The sequence below is a fragment of the Salminus brasiliensis genome, chromosome 1 (assembly GCF_030463535.1).
Source record: "Salminus brasiliensis chromosome 1, fSalBra1.hap2, whole genome shotgun sequence".
NCBI lineage: Eukaryota > Metazoa > Chordata > Actinopteri > Characiformes > Bryconidae > Salminus > Salminus brasiliensis.
In genome coordinates, this window is record NC_132878.1 from 85,722,890 (window position 1) to 85,745,927 (window position 23,038).

Below are 23,038 nucleotides of genomic sequence, written 5' to 3' on the forward strand. Positions count from 1 at the left end.
GAAATGTTATTAGATTATCTAAAGCTTTTAAACACTCAAGCATATATTCAGAATTGTCATTACGTACACACATGTACATCTGTGCAGCTGTTGGCAGATGATGAATTACACATTTTCAGAGGTAATCTAGTAAGTAAGTATCTTTTAGATCAAAACTGAAAACATCTCTCTCTTTAGATATATCACTTCATACTTAGATGATCTAATATGTTAACTGTTTTGACATACAGTGCCATCTGTAATGTCAAATCAATCAGACATGATTAAAGTACACATTCCAGACTTTAATTTAAGGGCCTCTAATGCAGCCATCTTCAGCTCTTGTTTGTTTTCGGGGGGGCTCGTTCCCTTAGGCGTTCTCTGTACCATATGGAATGCACGCTCAGTTAAATTTAATTGAGTGACTGGTAAGATCCTTCCTCCTGATTTCCAGGTCGTAGTCCACTTCTTGAGACTAGTGACAGCCCTCCCAGCTCTTTACGACCATTACGACTGCTCTTGGAGTCTGCGAGATGTTGTAGATGACCTGATATTACTACTACTGCAGACCTCTCTGCTCCTGTTTAGCACATGATGGACGAATGGTTGGATCACTGCTTGCTGCCGACATGTTCCAGTGTGAGTGCCAGCTCGTTCTGGCTATCCATGAATGTGATACCTCTTTCCCCATGCTTATTGTCAGTGAGGGTCTTTTAGGTCTTTGTGCACTTGATGGACCTTTTGGTGTAGTCAGATTCAATACAATCCAGTGGTTATGTGGCAGTGGAGAAGGCTGAGACTGTAACGCCAAAAAAGGCCAAAAAGAATCCTGTTGCTAAGTAGGCTGTTTAACTTCAGGAAGGAATTTTGCACCTTGAACCAAACTGCAGAACTGTCACCCTACAGCTTTCTTCTTTGGCCATTGCTCGTCTGAACAGTCTCATTAGATACCGTGATTTATCAGCCATGAAGATGTTCAACAGGGTGCATTTTCCCACAGACAAATTGAGGTCCAGGATCTCATTTTGCAACAAAAAAATTAGTCACCTTACTAGTCATACCAATAGCGCTAAGGCTAATGCCCCTTCTGGCTGCTCTGCTGTTGTGCCTAGAGTTATTCCTGAGGATCTTTTGTATCTTTACTGTGACCGCAACAAGTACACAGCCTGGAATAGGTACATGGTGAATAGTGTGGATGATTTATGGCGCAACACTGAGAAGTTCACTGGTCCTCATCTTGATTGGACCGCATAAAGGAGCAAATTGATAGACCTCTACAAAGTGGTGCCCCAGGTGGTATGCCAGCATGCAGTGTTGACAATCTTTGAACAGTCTTCAGTTGAGGATTCTAAGGCCTCCTTTGCTTAAGGCCCCATGCCATTTCTGAGCCAGCTTTACCAGCTGTCCGGATTCTGATGCGGGGCCTCCTGCTGTGTGTGGAAATTAGCGCAGTGGTGTGGTAATCCATGTAGTCACTCCATTCCAGTTCCTGCCACCAAAAAGTTAGGCCATATCTTTAAGCCTCCAGCATGACTCCAGCATTTCATTTTGTTTTTAGATTCTGACTGCCAGTTACCAACATCTCTTCTCCTCACTGTCTCATAACACATGCAGCACTACGTGTTGCAGCATTTTTCTATTTTTCTATTTTCTATTCGTGTCTTTTCATGTTCTCATTTATGGACTGTAAAGACACTGTTGGCATTTTGTGGGGTGGGTTTAGGGGTTATGCTGTTAATGGATGATGATGGGGTTATGCCCTTAAAGACAAAATGGGTGTTGCTCCCTGAGTGTGTTTTGAATCTGGGTCATCTTGTCGGTGGGGCAAATTAATGTGTTTTATGTCTGTGTTGAGATTTGTTGTAAAGATCCTCTCTTACTGATCATGTCGTATGGTCTGTTCTATAAATAATTTCTTGCTCTGGTGACAGCTTGCTAGAATTGGCCCAACACCCAGCAGCAGTTTTAGGGCAAGCACATATCGATCAAGCTTTCCATCTATGATAGCTCATCAACATGCAAATATTCTATAAACAATACATTGAACAAACTACATTTAAAAACAGAATTAGTAATATTAATATAGTTATGTTGAGGTTAGCACCTATACCTAAGCAACACCATGGCAGAGGGTGGCACTTAGTTACATCAGTTAGCGACACTGTAAAAATGCAGTCATTCCAACTTAAATAGATAAAGTAACTGATTACAGAGCAATTTTTGAGTTAACTCAGCTTTGTTTAGTCAAAGCTTTCCTAACTCACAGCTAACTTATTTAGTTCCGTATCTCAGATTGGTCAATAATACATACTGAGTTGAGCCTTTACAAAACTGAGTAAATGAGCTGCTGTTTAAAATGGCTTAAATATTGTTTAAGGAGTTTAGCATGTGTTTCCCTCCTCTCGGTTTGTTTACTGTTTATTCTCATCTGCAGGTTAGAACTTTCCCTATCACATGATGTCCCCACTGGGAGGCTTTTGACAATGGAGCGCTGAACCCTTGTTGGGATTTGAACTTATGATCTCCTCACCTTTGCTGAACTGTTGCGAAACTCTTGTGTACTAATTCTGTGCATTAAAAAACACAATTAGTAATATTTTATAGTTATGTTGAATTATGTTGAGTTATGTATATATTTAATAGTTATGTTGAGGTTAGCACCTATACCTTAGCAACACCATTGCTCACAGTCAAATTTAACATGACTCACAAAATAATATACATTTCTCCAACCAGTCATATGAGAATTAGAAACACAATTCAAAGTCATTTAAATTACATCCCAATCTTACAATGGAAGATAAGGGGCTTGACATAAGTTAGAGCCAAGACGTTGGGAATCATCACTGATCAAGAGCTTCTCACCTGTGTACGTTGCAGGAGGAGTAAGTGCTGTTCCTTTACTTTGCCACCCTCACTTCCTGCTAATCAAGGGGATTGAAGTGATGACCACTTGGTCCCAAGCTTGTTTCTTTACCGTTAGGCCATGGCCTGCAGCCACTACATCTAGCTTGTGCTTACATAATAATAATAAGAAGAAGAAGAAGAAGAAGAGGAGGAAGAAGAGGAAGAAGAAAAACAACAAACAAACAACAAAATTCAGTAGAAATAATACATGATCATGTTTTTCAGTAACCCAAACATGCATGTTTTCCACATTTGTTTGTATGTCTGTTAAGAAAGTGAACAATAATTGAGACATTTTCTCTCTTGTTGGGTTTTGGATTTGAGGTTCTGTTCTAGTGTAAAACAACTGGACAGTTTCTGTGAATATGAAAGAAGTTCTCATTATCATTATTAATTTTGTATAATCTAAGGGTCAACCAAATGTCTACAAAACATGGCAGAGGGTGGCACTTACCAGTTAGCTACACTGTAACAATGCAGTCATTCCAACTTATAGATAAAGTAACTAATTACAGAGCAACTCAGCTTTGTTTAGGCAAAGCTTTCCTAACTCACAACTTATTTAGTTCCGTATCTCAGATTGGTCAATAATACATACTGAGTTGAGCCTTTACAAAACTGAGTAAATGAGCTGCTGTTTAAAATGGCTTAAATATTGTTTAAGGAGTTTAGCATGTGTTTCCCTCCTTCCGGTTTGTTTACTGTTTATTCTCATCTGCAGGTTAGAACTTTCCCTATCACATGATGTCCCCACTGGGAGGCTTTTGACAATGGAGCGCTGAACCCTTGTTGGGATTTGAACTTATGATTTCCTCACATTTGCTGAACGGTTGTGAAACTCTACAGCTCTAAAGTGGCGCTAACGTCAGCCCTAACGGCCCCTCAATGGTCACGAGTCTGATAATAGGAAGGCCTGCCATCATTTGATAAGGGTAGTTCTAACCAGAAGATGGGAATGCACAGTAAACAAATTAAGGGAAATAGACACCAATTAAACACCTTACACAATATTTGCTCATTTGCTCATGTTTCTGAGTTGAGCTCAACCCAATTTGCATTGTTGACCAAACTGAGATGCTTTAGTAAAAATGTGAGGAGAACGTCAGACTAAACAAAGTTGAGTTAACTAAAAAAAGCTCTGTAATCAGTTACTGCATCATTTTTAGTTGGCCTGATTTGACCTGATACAAGTTGCTTGAACGAATCAGATTTGCTAATTAAAACGTAGGTAACGAGGCATATTGTGAGCTTGGATGTTGATATGCACTGTTACTTAATGTTAGTTTTTACTGTTATTTCATCACAGCACTTTTTTGATGTCAGGAACAGTTCTGCACATAGAAGACAGAGTCATTGAAAATTACAGCTCGCTCTTACAATGGAAGATATGGAGCTTGACATGAGTTTGTCAGAGACAGGGCGGTGGGAATCATTAATGATTACTATGAGGACCTTTATGAGCTTCATTTTAGCACAATTGGATTGGAATGGCTTCCTGTTATCAAATTGCTCTTCAGTAACCTTTTCTTTCTCTCTCTCTCTTGCCTCCTCTCATTTGCTCTCAGTTACTGGTTTTGTGTTTGACAATAACACAATTTTAATGTCTCTTTAATGTGTTTAATCTGTCAGAAAATAAGGTGTTGTGGTTTCCTTATGATACAATCAGCTAAATCTATGATAAGAATGATCTAAATAATTTGATCAAAGTGTGTGGATATATTTGAATAATAACACCTCACCAGGACGATAGATCTGTACTACACTATCTAGACTATAGGGTTGGACACTCTTTGTCTGTTAATGTGCCATCTGAGGATGGATGTGCTATATGCTATGAATATGCTATGGAATATCCCTGTGTATTAAAATGTTGAATTTTGTTTACCCAGAGAACCAGACACATTCATGAAATCATTCAAATGTGGCAGCCATGCATGAAATGCAACACATTGTAATTTAGTATGTAAACAGCCCTTGTTGGTCAGATTACCTGTTACAAAAACACAAGCATTCATTTGGTTTATGTGGAATTTATTATAGTTGCGCAGTGTGTTGCTTTTTTGGTATCTGATTTATGAAGCCGTTCCTTTTTTTATATGATTTTTCTGACTGATTTTCACAATGTAACTTGTGCGTTTTTTAGATTCCTACTCTAGATTGTTAGGTCTAAGTGTGTGAATTAGGCTTTGTACATAGCTTTGTGATTGGACACACAGATCTGTACCCCATAGACATGATTGGGGTGCAAAGTTTTGTGAACTCTTCAAAGATCATGAAGATATAAATACACTAGCAACAGCCAAAAACCATATGGGAGACCACAGCAACCACCTCAGACACCATAGTAATCACATAAGATATTACAGCAACAGCACAACAACACCCTGACATCCAGTAAGCAACATTGTGGCAACCAACTATCCTATAAAACTCACAATCGCAATCACTTAGCAACACTATAGCAAGCATTTAGCAACCACCTAACGACTATCCAGAGCATAGCAACACTTGGGATATCATAGCAACCACTTATGAACCACCATAGCAGTGACCTGGGATATCATATCAACCACCTAGCAAAATCATAGCAACTGCTTAGCAACACCACATCAACCACCTAGCTACACTTGGAAGAACCATGTAGGCTGTGCAACCATCCTGCAGTTTCTTCAGGTAATACTCTTTTCTAGTTACTATGCAGAGGCCTTGGTAACAGCCTTGGTATTGATGTTGGATCAAAAAGACAATTAGTGGCATTGCTCTGCTACTAGCACTCTAACAGTAGACACATTTGCATGCATGTCTTGTCTATCCAGGAGCTTCAGTTTGAAGCTGAGATGCCAGTCTGTTCTTCTGCCTTTTCCTGTCCATCCGTTTTTCCATTAGTTGATGTACCTCTACATAAGAATCCATTGTAATAAAAGTCACAATAGTGATGTCCGTCAGCATTTTTTCCCCTTTCTGTTTATAGAGGCGTGCTTTCCAGTCCAACAGAGCCAATGCAGCATTCTTCCTGAAACACATTAAAGGACTGTTTTTGATGCTGCATCAGCCCCTACACAGTAAATACATCTTCATTAGGGTTTATGTGGAAATCAGCCTTTAGCAGCCTTAGGCACATTCAGAGATGAGGAAAAGCTGCAGGCTTGCACCATAGTGTATTTACAATTTTACAGAAATAGTCCAGTAAGAAAATACACCATCATGCCACAATGCACATATAGAAGATGCAGTGATTTTTCTGCTGTATTGTAAAGCTAACGGCCATAAGGCTGATCTTATAAGCCAGTATTACTGGAACACAATTACTGTGCAATCCAAAGTTCAGGGGGATGTTTGTTTTACTGCTGAGGGACAGTATATAGTACTGAGGATTTAATGTAGTACTGAAAAGAGTTATTTGAATGGTGTATTTGAATGGTGTATAGAACCATTCGGTTAAACCATTAGGTTTACAGGTTAGGGGGCTAACTAAAGGGTAAGGGGACAGGGGGTAGGAAATAGGAAAAAAGAGTGAAACAAACAAACTAATAACGTATGCATTCAAGAATTCAATTAATATAGCCCACTTATATAACTGTTGATTGGTGGAAGGTTGTGTGTGTAAGGGTGTGTGTGCATACAGTCGCTGTCACGCAAAATCCTTTTATTTCCAAAACAGCAACTTAATTTTCAATGGAATTCAATGTAAAAAGATTTTATTCCAAGCCATTGTGGAGCAAATAAGACTTTCTATTGGACCGTTCATTTCTATTGATCCATTCATACTCAGTACTGCACTGTACCCCTTGTTTACATCTGTGATGCTGTTTACAACACTAGACTGGTCTACCTCAGCATACACACCTGAATCTTCCTGTATTTTTCCATTTATACGCACAACACATTGTTTACTATTAGTATATAGTACATTTGCACCTTAATCACCCAGCCTTCATGCACACATTTGCAGATGAATGTTGAGAATCAAGTTGCAAAAGTATTCAGGAGCTGGTCCCTTGAAAGCCTGGAATGGTGTAACTGCTGTTCTGCAGAAAGCTGCAGGAAGTCTCAGCAGAGAAGTCACAAGGGAGAACATCAAAGGGTTATGGACCATTCTGAATGCTATATAGAGTAGAAATGGCACATGAGGGAAGGCCTGCAAGGGCAGAATTGCAATAATCAAGCTGAGCAGCATCTGCAGTCAGGACAGGTCATATTCAATTCAGTGTTGTGAAACAGTAATCTGCACATAGTCCCTCCAAGGATCGCTCCAAGCAGGGCAAGAGGAGAAGAGAGGAGGTTGAGTCCCCCCTTGCAAGTCTTGATTCCTCCCAAGGTTTCTTCCTTTGGCTTGTTCAGTTGGGGTTATATGTTGTATTTGTCTTATTTACGGATTTCTGTAAAGCTGCTTTGAGACTAAATCAAGGTTGTAAAAAGTTCTAGACAAATACATTTGACTGGACTTAGATAGGGATATCCTGAGTCCTGCCTTTTTTTGGCGGCAAGGGTTTCCTCTTGTTCAGCTCCAATGAAAATCTTACTCATGCAGCCTCTTTCTGATGGTAGATGAATGGACTTTGACATCAATGGTTTCAAGTGCTATCTGTAGGTCATGTGATGACATTTTAGGAATGGGTGGAGATTTCCTTATGCAACAGGCAGGCTGCTCTCACTTGTACATTTTATGATATTTTGCGGACAGTGGAACGACTGATTGTTGTTTTTAGATTTTTTTTATTTAGAGACTCATATGCTTCTACACCTAAGGCATCAGAGAGCTATTTGGATCTTGCCATGGTGATACTAATCACTTCAACAATCCAGAGCAAACCAAACTAAATGTCTGAGGCTCCTCCAGAATCCTCTCTAACCATGTTCTAATCATCTGCAGCTGATGTGCTGCACCTGATTGTAATTGTAGACAGTTTAAGTTTACGTTTGAGGGTGTCTGAACCTTTTTATTTTTTATATCTTCTTCTTCTTATTATTATTATTATTATTTGTTTAGTTATACAACTTCAATTCCTCAGTTGCTCGAATGGAGATCAACTGTCCAAAAGTTTAAATATGTTTTCATTGGCTGTCCCAATTTTTTTGCATTGCTGTTCTAAATTCTGAGGTTAGGTAACATAACTTTTACATACTACATTGATCACTGTGGTGCCTAACTGACATGCTCTCTTTTTTCTATATCTTTGAACAGTGAACATCCTGATGACGAGTGCGCTATCAGGTGGGCCTAAATGTTTTTTCCAATTCTCAACCTTTAGCAATCTATGTAACCAGTGGACTGGCCATTAATTATCAGACAGTTAATGCAAACAATATGTAAATTTCAATAGTATGACAGGAGGCAGAATAGAAAAGCACATTCTTACAAAATACTGTAAAAGTAGCCAGAGGCATCAGCACATCAGCAAATGCATGTTCTGTAACTCGTTTGCCATCTGATGGTACATTAATTATTGTCAGCGCTAGGAATCTTCACACACTACAACCTTACTGTAAATTCCAAGCATTAGAAAGGAATTGATGTTGACACTGGCACACACATACAGGCACATGCAAAGGTTTGGGCATCCGTGGTCAAATTTCTCTTATTGGTCACTGTTCATAGTTGACCACTATTTTTCACTGTTGACACTATTATATGACATCCTGAGCAAGATTAGTATAGTCTGTTCATTTTATACTGTTTTAGAGGGGAAAGAAGGAAAGGAGCACCATGCAAAGGTGTGGTCCTCCTATGAGATTTAAGCTCTAAAAACGTTTACCAAGGTCTGAGACTGTTATTGGCTTTTTAGCTTGGGTAACTATAGCTGTGTCCGACACTGTGCCAAAATCCACATCACTACATAGAAGCACTTATAGTTTCAGAGAACCGAAATTTGCAAAGGTAGTGAACAGTTTCAGACACGTGGCTGTGCGTTGCATAAACAGTCTGAACGTCTCTCTTCCTCAGAGAAGCTGCATGAATCTTCAAACTAAACAATATGATGGCTGAGCCACCACTCCCTCATTGTTGTTCACTGAAAGTTCAGCACTGAGATTTCGGACACCACTGCAAAATGGGGGAACCTTAAAGCTGTGAACTATTTAGTGAATAGGGCACAATTTCAGACACAGTTTATGTTCGCGATACCTGTTCGCAAATATTGTTAGGAAAGCTTTATAAATATACTAATTCCTCAAACTTTCGTCTCAACAATCAGCAGCTGTGAGCTCCTAGTAGCTGCCTAGCACACAAAAAAAACCCTGATTCCCAAAAAGCAGGAGAAGGTTATAAGAAGACAGCAAAATGTTTCCAGGATAATATCACAGAACTGGAAACCTTTTGCAAGGAAAAAGGCTTTTATTTATTCACAGTAACAGAAATTTTGAATGGGGTGCCAAAAAAATTTGCATGCCACAGTACATATACATACAACACATGTGGTTATAACTTCATGCATTCGCCATGTATTCTATAACACAAATGCACATAAAGGGCCGGAATGTTATTTAAAGAAAAGATTTACAGAAATCTACAGAAGTACATCATATAAAGGATGTGGTGCCTTGCTTTTCCTTTGGCACCTTTTATTTTGCAGTACTTTGACAGTTTGACTGCTCTGTTTTTTTCTCCCCAGCAACAGAGGACATCAAACTGACATTCTCACACAAGCCACTTGTTCTGGAGTGTAATAAGACAGTTCTTCAGCTGGAGATGGAGAAGTGTGGAGAGCGCTTTAAGACTGATATGGAGGAGGTGGACCCTCAGAACTGGTGCAATTTAACATATTTTATCGGGTAACTGTCATTTCCTTATTCTTTCAGTATACTGGGGTGTCACTGGCTACTACAGAGGATCTGCAGCTTTACGCATCACATTAAGTGAACAGGGAATTCATTTATGAAAGAATAGCTGAGATGAACATATCCTGTACTGCAGCAGCCTGTGTGTTTACAATAATCAGTTATCAATTTTATTCAGCACTGAGAACAATTGTTTGTAGTACTTACTGCCCTTATTAGATATATTAGGTGTTAGTCATCTGGTAACCTTGGAAACTTACATATTTACATCTGTACCTCATTCAAAAATGTAAAATAAATGGCCATAAATGCACGTGTCATAAAGCATTGGGCACTTAAGTTGCACCCATAGCTGACAAAGAAAAGAAAGGTTGTCTAGTCCCTGAAGAGATTTTGCCAATAGAAAAGGGTGCTCTGGAGCAGATAAACATAAACCTAAAGCCACCATGACTAATGCCAGGCGTTGGCAAGAGTAGAAAGCCCCACAGCATTAAGTTGTGGAGTAGTGGAACTGTGTTCTCTGGAATGATGGCGTTCCATCCAATACAGGTGATCATCCAACATCATGACCTCAGTAGCACTCACTGCGTACAATCAAGGAAGAAACAGTGAATGAACAGGTGTCCCAATACTTTTGTCCAAATAGTGTTGTTTTCAATGTGTGACAAAGATTTGGATATAAGTGAATTGCCACTATGGCCTGGGGTCTTGGGTTCGAATGCCGAAGCATTCCGCTTTGCCAAACAGCGGCCGGAATTCAGGAGAGCACAAAGGCCGTGCTTTCCCCCCTCATCACTCTTAAGCGATGTTGCCTGACACAGGAGTCTGTTAGGTGGTGCGGTGGGACTGGGTACTTTGTGCTTTCCTTTCAGCATGTCGGCGAAAAAGAGGCGGTGGCTGGCTTTGCATGTTGCAGCAGAGACATGTGTTAAGTCCTTACCCCCCTAGTATCGGGATCATTGCTAGTGCTAGGGGAGGCTACAAACAGGTGGGTTAATTGGCAGTGCCAAAATGTCAGATAAAGAGAAGAATTCAACAAACATAATTATATTAAAAAAAGAAAAAGGTTAATTAGGAAAATGGTAGGTTATGTTTAGTACTTTGTTGCATTTATTTTGCATTAAATTACTGTTTAATGTCTGCAACTTATTATGTCACACATTACCAGATGTTGAGTATCTTCTCTGGTGATGATCTGCCAGGTTTGTACTGCTCCTGCCTGTTTCACTACTCCCTCAAGGCTTTTTTCTGCAGCATATGAAAACCATGTTCTGAACAATCATGTTCAGTCCATGTTCTTTCACATGGACCATCACACACCACCTGAAGTCATACATATCTGAACTCCTGCTAAATCATCCCTCAATAGAAGTCTGATCTCTTCAACACAGTAAATTCATCACACCTATTGGAACATAACTGGTGACTAAATTAGACTAATGAACAACTAATGAAAGGGTTCACCATCATACCCACTCCCAGTCTCCTCCAAAAGTACTGTAGCTTACAAGAAGCCACTCTCTGTCAAATCAATAACACTGCTACGAAATAATGCCTTTATTCCCCTTGTGTCCCTCAGTATGCTCACAACGGTACTCCCCGCCTCTTGCTCAATAATAGCATCCAAGCCATCTCACACAAAACATTTATGCAAGCAGTTGGTCCTCCAGCACTTCTGATGAGATGTTAAATGAGCAAGCAGCCAGAGAGGCTTCAGGCCTAACAAGGCCTAACAGTTTCAACCATTTTCTCTGATAAATTGATCACCAGCATGACTCTCTTGTGTCTTAAGCACCAGGCAGAGACTTTATGTGTCCCCCTCCTTCCTGCAATAATGTTATCTTAATGGCATTCACTTAGACTAAACCTTACATGATAGTAGTTCACCTGTACTTATCACATTTTTCTTATCTGGAAAACACTTCCTTGGGCCACCCCCAGGCTTCTCTCGCCACACAGCCTATTGCTATCTGCTATTACTGCATCATTTCAAGCAGGCTCTCCCATTTTCTCTTTTAAATAAAGCTCTAAGTGCCGTGGGACACTGTTTTTAAACTGCTAGAGAAGTATTAAGTGTTTTAGCTCCTGAAATGTATACACTTCTAAAAACTCTTGCTGTCTGGCTGAATCTCAAAATGTCTGTTCTGCCTTAAACTTTCTAAGACTCCAGTTCAAGTTCATATGCTAGCAAACAGTCCTTTCCTTTCCAAATAATAATTATTATTCTCAGGATTACCTGAAGCATAAGCCTCTTAAGCTGTTCTTGACAGATCTCAAATGAGAGTTACCCAGTGTTCCCCAGGCCAAGGCCTATCAAGAGCAATATGTTCAAATGTATTATCCTTGCCTGGGCCTTACCACAAAACATTTGGTGATGCCAAATCTAGAATATAATGGCATTAGATATCGTCTGAGCTCATGAACACACTGCTTAAATATTCCTCTTGGTCATTTCTGACTGCCACAGAAGAACATCAGTAGCACCTACAAGAACATGGGTTGACTGGGTGTCCCTGTAGCTGCCTGCCCTCCAGACCACCACCATGGAGTCACATGTGCATGTGCCTTCATCCTTCGGTAGAGCTCATCTTCCTGACAAGATTGGGCCTAGCAATATTTTCCTAAGGATTTTCTTAAATTTGAACTTTAAAGTCAAGTCCTAACAAAGTCTGTATCAGACTCCCGATGCTTTTTTTAAACTGCAAAAATGTTCACAGCTATGCTCATAATGCTTATGCATATGCTTATAATGATGGATCCCATTGTCTTCATTGATCCAGCTGAATAAATCCCAAATAAGAAAACATTGGTATATGTCAGATTAAATAAATAAATAAATAACAGTGTGAGTTTTAAGAAGACATTTCTCAAAAACAGTTAGTGATGAGGTTATATCTTAGACTCTTACAAAAACTATTACAACTAATATAATTATTTCATTTCTTATATAGTTATAATCAAGTTCTTTATATATTTTACATGACATGGCAATCGTAGATCTAATCCTTATTCCTGGTGATACGATGTCTAACATTAGTTGGTTGAATCTGGAAAAGTTTGTGTAATATTAAGTTCACTGGGAGTGGGGGAGGAATCGATTCTTGGATGCAGACATGGCCAATGAATTTTAATTGATTCACAAAGGTCAAAAAATAGATTTTCTAAATGTTAATTGATAAAATAGTATTGGTGCAGCCCCCAGAAAGTCTGTGGCATGCACATAACAGAAACACAAACAGGCCTTTTTTCATTGCTGCAACTATCGAGCAAGCGATGTCAAAGTTTCCACCCAACTGGGAAATGGCAAAGTGAATTACAAAACTTTGCGTCCGTGATCAGAAAACCAGGGCTATTGAGAACCAGGGCTTTCACACCATGTCATACACCCTGGAGCTGAGATACAGCATCCAGTTGACACAACGATGGCTACACTTAAAGTCTCGGAGTCACTGAAGAACACGGATAGGATAGCTATAACCTGACGCGAGTACATCCTGGTCCATCCTCCACTCCATCCTGGAGTGTTGTGTCACCGTAACTACACATTTTATCACCAATAAGTGGCAGCTAGCATATCTTCTGCTCCAAACAAGAGCAGTAAATGAGGGCCGCAGGAGTGCAGATATGGCTAAGCTGTTAAAAGCTGCAGCAGAGGAACTTCCGCAGATTACTAAGAAAAAATGAGCATTAGTTACCGATAACAGCTCCAACATGGTTGTTGCTGCTGAACTGGGTAAGTTTCTACATGTAAAATGCTATGCCCACATGCTTATCCTGGCTTCTCAGTGTGTGCTCATGTTTCCCACTGTCAAGGCTTCTAGGAAGGGTAAGGCATCTTATGTGTTATGCTATCCAGTGTCAACAAGAGGAGGGTAGATTCTTGGTTCCCCTCAAGGTTTCTTCCTCTTGCTCTGAGGGCATTTTCCGTGCTCACTTGACTTAGACCTGGATTTCTGTAAAGCTCTTTTGTGACACTGTTCATTGTTAAAACGCTTTATAAATAAACTTGAACTTAAAGCATTAGCGCTCAGTGTTTGACCAAATAACTACTACTGCCTGGATATCCTTTGTTGACAGACAAACCAGCCTAGTATCCTCATCTCTTGGACGCTTCTATACCTAAAACAGTATCTCATCACTGCAGTATTGTACATGAATTAAGAATGAAATGATGAATTAATTAATAAAAGTCATATTTCGGGGTATTTTAACATACTTTAAGACTTGATACAATTATTACTTTTTCTAATTCACTAATTAATTAAAAATAAAGTATTAAAGCTATGCCAGAGAAGAACCTCTTTTGGTCCCAAAAGAATCCTGTTTGTTATCATAATGTGTGAGTGTGAACCTTATAAAGGTATAAAGGATCTTTACTTGCTGTGAAGATTTTATTTTTATCAATTTAAAGGTCTGTTAAAAACATTGTTCTATATAGAACCAAAAGTGGTTCTTCTGCTCGAAGAACCCATGGAAGCACCTCTATTTTTACAAATGTAGGACAAAAATCTATAGTTTGGGAGCCTCTTCTTAGATGCTGTTGGTCTTCTACACAATGGCAAGGATTTATTGTACTGTTACCTTGGAGATGACACTTGTATGACCTTTCTCCATTATCAGATAAAACCTTGGAGCAAAATTGTTTGTGGGCTTGGGTCTCTACATACGGTCATGAACAAGGCCACGCAAGAGCTGTTTGGGCCTAATGCTTGATTCCTGAGGTATCAGTAAAGGTACCATAAGGTTTATGGTGCTGAGATAGTAGCAGTCCCACAGTTGTTTATCCTACAAATGTTATGATATATTGCTCAACACTATGTGAGATGCACTCTAATTATGCAGAGCCATTACTAATGATTATTACCTACAGTGGCAGCCACTGGCCTTTCCACCAGCTGCATGTATATCCAATAATACAGAATCCATTAGAAACCAATTTACTGTCCTTAGAGTCCATTGTGAAAAGCTATTAAGTGTCTTCACTGAGCACAGATGGGGTTGGAAAATTGACCCAAATCACTGTGGGCATTACATGGTGATATTTTTTTCAGACCTCTAAAATAGCCCCTGAGGGCACAGCATTTCTCTGTAGGAGACAAAAAGGTTTTAAAGCTGTTACTGATTTATGAAAATTGTTTGAGAAATCTCACCTTTATTCCTACGTTACTTATATAAACAAAAAATTGTTTTAGTTCCACTCTACCTTGGAGGAACAAGTAAAATTACCACAAAAACACATTCCAAGTAAACAGGGTCAAGGGCAGGACAAAAAGGGGTCAGAGCCAAAAGCTGCCATCCACATCAGTTTTTCACAGAAAAACCCAAAACACACCGAAAGGGAGTCAGGCCCATAGAGGCATTGGTCAGGGAGTTCCGCTGCTACTATGCAGTCTTCCTGTCGCCATGTGAACATACTTCAAAAATGTCATCCCATCATCTTGTGCAGGCCGGTGTGGTTGCCGAGAGAGATCTCAGGGGTCATTATTGCCACAGTGTACATACCCCTGCAGGCTGACACGGACCCCAGGAAATCGTATGAGGCGGTCAACAAACAGGAAACCGTGCGCCCAGAGGCTGCGGTCATTGTAGCGTCCAAGTTCTTTCACACATTGCGTGCAGAACGCGGAAAACACAGACTTTGGACCACTGCTACACCCCTTCCGAAAGGCGTCCAACCTCCGTTCGGGAAATCAAATCACTCCTCAATCCTGCTCCTGCCCACCTATAGGCAGAAGCTCAAATGGGAGCCGCCCACCATCAGGGTGGTTCATCACTGGTCAGATAAATCAGACTCTATGCTTCAGGACTGTTTTGATAATGTGGACTAGGACTATGCTTTGGAATTCGTCTTTGATGAGTACGCCGACTTGGTCATCAGATTCATATGGAAGTGCTTAGAGGATGTTGTGCCTACAAAGAAAGTTTGTGTTTCCGCCAATCAGAAGCCATTGCAGCCATTGTCAGTTTGCTGGAGTCTTTACAGACATTTTCAACATGTCTTTTGCTCTCAGTCGTGCCAGCGTGCTTCGAACTGGCCTACTGCCCTCTCCCACCTGGACAAGAAGAACACGTATGTGAGAATGCTGTTTGTGGACTACAGTTCAGCATTCAACATCTTCATTTCTACAAGGCTTGACACTAAGCTCCAGGATCTGGGTCTGTGCAGCTTGAACTTCTTGACGGGTCAACAGCAGGTGATAACAATGGGCATCACGTCCTCCTCACTGACCCTCAACATTGAGCCCACAGGGATGTGTGCTCAGCCTGCTCCTGTACTCCCTCTACACCTATGACTGCACAGACACAGTTCCAATGTCATCATTAAATTTGCTCATGACACGGCAATCGTGGGCCTGATCTCCAATAATGACGAGACTACAGAGTCTACAGAGGAGGTCAGCTTACTGTCACACTGGTGCCAGGAAAACAGCTTTCTCTTAATGGAGCAACCTTTCTCTTAAACATGGAGCAATGGTGAAAACATAGTAATCTGCAGGTGTGTTCTGTCAATCGACATAACTGTTGTTCATGGGAACAGAGAAGTTTACTTGAATGCCTGCTGGATCCAGGGGTGGCAAAGCATTCTGTAACAATGTAGACCCAGGCAAGTTTGTAGGATCCATATGCAGGTTGAATAACAAAAAACAGACACACAAGGAGCAGCAGAGTGAGAGATGGTACTTGTAGAGTATTGCTGTCAGGCATGAGTAATTGAGACCATTGCTGGGACAACGGACGGAGTATCGGATGTTACACTGTCAAAATCTACATTGAGACCTTGGTCTTTTCCTTCTCCTGTAGTTAGCATTTTGAAGACAGTGGCTATATGCACAAATAGAGCTGAACCTGACCACTTGCTTGGTTGATGGGCACTTTGATTCTACTGTGTTCCTTTTTTCTTTAAAGCATCCATTTTCATTTGCATAGATAAAATGCACAGCGAATACAGGCACCTTACCAACAAATGACCACTGTAGGTAACGTTCATGAGACTGACAAGACTTTGATGTTTGATTTGTTGCCTTAATGTGACAGATCTGATTGTTCAGGGCTGGGTGGACACTCCTTTTCTCTCCTTTTCATCTACAAACATCTGAAGTCCTTCTCTGCTTCTCCAATAGTTGTGATGGCTCTGTGATGCCTAAAAAAAAAGTAGGCTTTCCATAGTGACTTAGCTCCAAAGGCCCTGCAGCCAGCCTCTATGAGCGCACACAGCATGCTCTCCATCCCTTTCTGCATCACTCCTCCACCAAGTCTGTGTACTTGGCATCTTCTCTTCCCAGGGCATAGCAAACTCCAGCATGACCACTCGCTCTGATGTCTCTGAAACCAGCACGGTGTCTGGTCTCAGGGTGGATTCTGTGAGATTTTCTGGGAATCCGACTGGTGGCTCTTCAGGCCACATGAGTTTTTACACTGCACACACATTCCACACTCCCTGTCAGTAGTCCAACTGCATGTGTCATTGCCCATTGGTCCTTCTGGTTACCCTGGGGGGTTGTCCACTGTCACTCCAGCTGTTAAATGTTTCGCAGTGAAGCTATATTAGCTTATGTTTTGGTAAAAGCCTATACAGTTACAGTAGATTAAATGATCATGATCATGATGATGATTACTATTATTGTTATTATTATTATTATTATTATTATTATATCAAAGGTACCATAGAATGCATTAATTATGTTGTCCTGTGCTGTATGAATAGTAGGTTATAGAATGTTACTTTGGAGTGTAAATGCACTCCAAAAAATGCAGTTTAAGAAGCCTATTTACAACCCTGTTAATTTGCCTCAGAATTAAACACTCTAATCACTTCCCATGGAAGATTTATGGTGCCATAATTTTTTTGTTGAGACAGTTCCTCCAATGAAAAAAGGATCAAATCTTAATGAGCTGGTATCCCAGTAATTTTGTCCATATAGTGTTGATAAACTGTCTGTCACACTGTCTGTGTTTGTGTTCTCTCAGGGACCATTATTAGGTATTGATTTAAGCAGTGTTACAGCAGTGTATCAGTGGTAAAAGGTATATTGTTCCTGTCATGCAAGAACCTTGTATCTCTGTTTTTTTCTGTTTACAATCTGTTTACATTTGTTTTTGTGTACTTACATGAAAATTAAACAAGGTTCTTTCCTTCTCCTGTAGGTTTTGCATGACAGTGACTATATAACTTTGGTTTAGGACAAGGCCAGACAAGATAAATAAGGACTGGTCTATACTGGTCTAAATAACCTGGTCCGGTTGCATCAGTGTAATACATGGAATGTGTCTGCTCCAGGATCACTGAAATGTTGATAATTGGCGTGTCACAATGCTCATTGCTATCTTACTCTCCACCAACAGTCCTCTGAGCAATGCTATGTTAAAATTGGGAAACACAGGAGCTCCACTGACTGAAAACAACCTAGGCAGACATCAGCAGTCAGACGTTCAATGCTATCTTGGCAGTAAATTGTCATCACAGACGCGTACCTAACGCACATACACCCCTGCTTTGCGCCACTGAAATAGGTCTCCACCAAAGTCAGACCACATCTGGCTCTTAAAGGGATTGGAAAGTGACAAGCTTGACAAGAAAGATTGGTTTATTGCACGTTAGGCTCAAAACACACCCATGATTAATTAAAAGACTTAGTACACGTCTTTTGCGAGTTTCACGCAGAGCAAAGCGTACTTTTCCTGTCTTTACAAAAGCAAAGACACACTGACGCCCTACATCCAGCTGCACGGTGCTCGGCTGACAGCTCATCTAAAGATCGCTAAAATAAGGCTCTAAAGCTTTCTCTCACACCAGGCTGTAAAATAATGCAACATTAGTCTTAATGCACTGAACCCTTCAACTCGCGGGGCTGATTTCTCAGGCAGTTATTAAGACTAGTCTTGGACTACAGAGCCTTCTGAATGAGGATTATCCATTGAAAGTAAATTTAATGTCTCTCTATATTTTTAAATACTCACATCATAAGCTATTATTTTTATAATTATATATCACAGTTACAATGTTAGTGTATATAAATCATTTTCTTGATTAAATAATCTGCAGTTCAGAATTCCGCTTTGTGATACTAGTACACTAACATTGACTTGAATTATGGAATATAATGAATCTTGAATATTTTTTGCTTTTCTCTCTACAGTGAATACCACATCTTCTCAGCCTGCACGGAGAACAACGCCGAGCGGATTGGCTGCTTCTGGCCTAACCCAGTGGTGGAGCACTATATAATTAATATCCACAAACAATTCTTTTCCAACTGCACCTTGAAATCTGTGGTCTGGGGTGATCCATCAGGAAATACTGTCACTATCCTTATCCTTGTTCCAGTCTTCCTCACATTAGCCATGGTCGCGTTGGTAGTATGGTGCAGTAAGCGAGGTGATATACTAGCTTAGCACTGAAGACCAAAGACCACAAGGAAAGGCCATGAGCAGCTGACGCATGGATGTATTAAAGCAGTTATCCTTTCATTAATTCAAGACATTGACAAATGCAGTGGAGGACCTTTTTGGTGTAGGACCTGAAGATCCCTTGAGGACACCCTCTACGACTATTGTGTGAGGCACTGGTTGATCTTGTCATTTTAACTCCTTGTAAAACTTTGCCTGTTGGGACAAGGCTCAAATGTCAGGAATACTGTTACCATGGATGTCGGATGAACATTTCTACGTAAGACATTCTCACCCTTTCCACCATCAGTGTGTTTTTGGAGATTGAATGCACCACTTCAGCATTATGAGTGGCTTCACAAATTGTGTGTTCTTTAATGTTCCACTGAAGGGGCATTATGGAGGACTGCAGTCAACTACAGTTTAGTCTGAAATGTGAAAACAAATCATTGGTAGAACTTTCTCACAAATTTGTAGATAAAGTAGATATATATATATATATATAGCTGATATTTTGGTAGTTCTCAGAATAATCCTGTGTATTGCAATATAATGCTTTAATTAAGTTACATAGATATTTAAACATTTGTCAAAAGTAACCCAGAAAAGATGCCCATGTGGGACCTGTATGGGTAGCCCAAGTGGTGACTAGAACATTTTGTCCATGTTGGGCCCACATTTGGATGCCCACCAGGGTCAGTGATGGGACCAGGAGGTTATTAACATGGGCCCCTCTGGGCTGTACACTGCATTCAGGGCCCATGTGAGATTAAGGTGGAGATTTATTTTGGAAGCCAAACTGGGTCCCAGTAATAACACATGTACACCCATCCAGAGCCCATGGCTACCCACCTATGTTAGCCCGCATGAGCATGTTTGCTGGGAAACCTCTAGAGTATTGCGAGTTCTTCTGAAAGCCGAAATTTTCAGAAAAGTTCATATTCAGTGTGGTGAGCTATCTTGTATATAATGTATATAATTGTATTGTTCTGCATTGCACTGCATTTAGAAACCACTATGTGAGCAGGGACATCGGATTAAATGGAAGAAAACTGAAACAAAAAAGGAACAATCGGAATACCTCGTAAATAATTTGTCAGTAAACAATAATACACAAACATGTTCACAATCACAGAAACAATTAAGCCATTACATGAGTTACAGTCAAAACCTAGCAGCAAAATGTGCAGAAACCAAACTAGGGTTAGTTAGGGCTAACCCTAACCATAACCCTAACCCTGAATACTGATAGGGTGAATTGTCATAATGTGGGACACCTAAGTTCTGTTTGTTGTAAGTCCTCCCTTAAGTTAAAAATGTAAGTCAATAAAACTGTGTTAATACAAGCTGTTCAGTGTCCAGTCTAGGGTTTGGGATGCAGCATCTTCACATGTGTGAAGAAACTTGTCTAAAGGATCTTTACCAGTTTCCCACTCACAAATCTCTACCACAAACAGGGTTCCTTATGGAACAAAAAGTGGTTATTTTATGGCAGAGCTCAAAGAAGCATTTGACATCATAACACCATTTACAGTTATTTACAGTTTTAGTCTTCTAATGGCTTATTCTAGATATGTAAGGTGAAGGCCACACTACAGTCTTTACAATAACTAGAGGTGCCTTCACAACACAAAACATCTCCAAAATAACAACTTTACAGGACAAGTTTCTGAACTTTCAAAAGAAAACAAGGAGATTTTATGCCATTCATTTAAACCATTTCTATTCATCATTATTGCTTGTGTTAAATTGTAAGACAGTGAGGACTTACATGCACTTCATAATCCGATAACTGCAGAACGTCAGATCCTATCAGTAATCCGATCAAGATTTTTACGTGCGCTTGAGTTATCAGAAAAAATCCAGGTCTGCATGAATCAATAGTAACCATTTAAAGGTAAAATCACATTCGGCCAGCTTCCCGGGAGTTTTAAAACATGGCAGTAAGGGGCTTTACATGTTGCATATCTATGATCTTAAGCCCTTTTCCTCATATCTCAACAGTGATGCGGACCAATTGACTTATTGCTTTTGAATATTTTAATATTCAAGGTTATCACACGAAAACCTTAAAACCGGTGTCTCTGAGAATGCACAGAGCTGCTAAGTAGCTTACACATATCAGGGAGTAGCACATCTGGACAGAACACCAGCATTTACTTTAATTTGGACTCACTATTCTTCAGATTGCCAGTATCCATTCAGAGCTTAGTGGCGCTTGATAGGAAATTTGTGAAAAATCAGGTATGGCTGTTTTTGCTTGAGTTGTGACACTGAGGAACACAGCAAAACACCCGGAAGCTGGACTGTGCCATTTGTTTTGGTTCTACAGGAAACTGTAGCGAAATGACCTGCTAACTGAAAACCATCGGAAGTAAGAACTCGGAAATGTAAAAAAGCTCCATAAACTCCCAGAATAAGACAGGACTTAAACGATATGTGCAACCCAAACTTCCTGCCATGGCTTTTTTAACATAATGAGACACAATATAAACAAAATCTAGAAGATGAAGAATATTTGAATCCTTCAGTTTTAGTGTTTAGTCACCGTCGTGCAGGTGCTGTAAACACTGCTTGCTTATTTCCAGTACCACAGAGAAATCCAGCTAAAAGAGCTAAAATCCAGCTTTTATTATTTCATAATTGGATTTCTAGACCTTACTCTGAAATTGGAGTATGCTATTTACATGACCTCTTGAATAATCAGATAACTGCAAAAATGAACGGATGTTTGAGTGCATGTGTGTGCACTAATTGTAAAGACTAGTTGTGAGATTCAACTACTCACTGCACTTTTTTATTTTTTTTGCATGACAGCGACAAAATGCATTGCAGCTATTACAGACATGTAACATCCTCACCAACAAGCCCAAGCTATGTAAAAACAATAGCATTCTACATGGTAAAATTACTGAACATGGGATTGCACATTGAGCTTTGAGTGTTACTGAACTGAGAAGTTGTTATTATATGAAGTAATGTGATATGGGCCTTTTAACATGTGTCCCATTGTCTGCCATTACTTTGATTATGACACATCATGAGGATTAAAGAGTGGTACTTTGTGTGGATTTAATGAACTGACTTCATATCACAATATATTCCAGAAGTCTGAGATGCAAACAATTGTCCCACATTAGGCTAATTCACCCTGCCAACAAATATATGAAACTAAAATTATCGAATTTACCACTGGCCATTGTAAGACCATTGTAAAGCATGTTTTGCATTGTGAGCACAGTGATTATTTCAGGATAAACAAATAAAAATTACACAGGAGGCATTATTTATGTGATAAGGAAAGGCCTTGCATTGTGACCGGCTTAAAGATACAAACTGAAGACAATGAGGTTCTGAAATGCCTTGCCTCATGCCCTCAAGGATTGCCATGAGGCAGTGGTCCTTCAAGCTGGAATCCAGGAAGGATATAAAACTCGTTCCCATCGTAGACAAAGAATTAGAGGAAATGGGCTGGCTACGATTTTTACCAAAGAAGTCACAGGAACTGAAGAGAGTGTATTTTTTTAAAATGTGCATTGTGTTGGCTAGTGCTGCAATGCCGTTGGCACTATTACGAGACCTAATATGTTATGTGAGACATAAACTTTTAATTGAATTAAGGATATAGCCTGAATATACTACTGGAGTCATTGTATATTTTATTGTGTGAAGTTTTTAGGTGACCTTCAGTTATTAGTTCAGTTTATGTCTGAAATGCATTGAAGTGTGTCAAGAACGAGAGTTTTGTTTCTAATAGTAAATGTAATTACTATATTATTACTCTATATGACTCCCCCACTTTCTTTTCTTCTCCTTTTCGGTGTCGTTATATGGCACAGACACATCCACTCAGACAGACCTTCCCCATAAGGCCTCACAAGACCTATTCTATAATCATATGCATGAGGACGGGTTTATAGCCACCAACAGAAATACAGCTGTGCTCATTCATAAAAGAGCTGCAACAAATCACAGTGGTTTATTATCG

General features: G+C 39.9%; 1 protein-coding gene across 2 annotated transcripts in view; it reads left to right on the plus strand.

The window, feature by feature from the left end:
• Nucleotides 1-22,688, plus strand: part of LOC140565595 (receptor activity-modifying protein 3-like) — a 34,193-nt gene extending 11,505 nt beyond the window's left edge. The window contains exons 2-4 of one of the 2 annotated variants that reach the window (XM_072691618.1): nucleotides 8,072-8,101; nucleotides 9,504-9,657; nucleotides 18,801-22,688. In XM_072691618.1, coding sequence (XP_072547719.1) covers nucleotides 8,072-8,101; nucleotides 9,504-9,657; nucleotides 18,801-19,056 — 440 coding nt within the window. In that variant the 3' untranslated portion in view covers nucleotides 19,057-22,688. Of the gene's footprint in view, nucleotides 1-8,071; nucleotides 8,102-9,497; nucleotides 9,658-18,800 lie in introns of both variants that reach the window. The other variant, XM_072691609.1, reaches the window with a different exon arrangement.
• The last annotated feature ends 350 nt before the right edge of the window (nucleotides 22,689-23,038 follow it).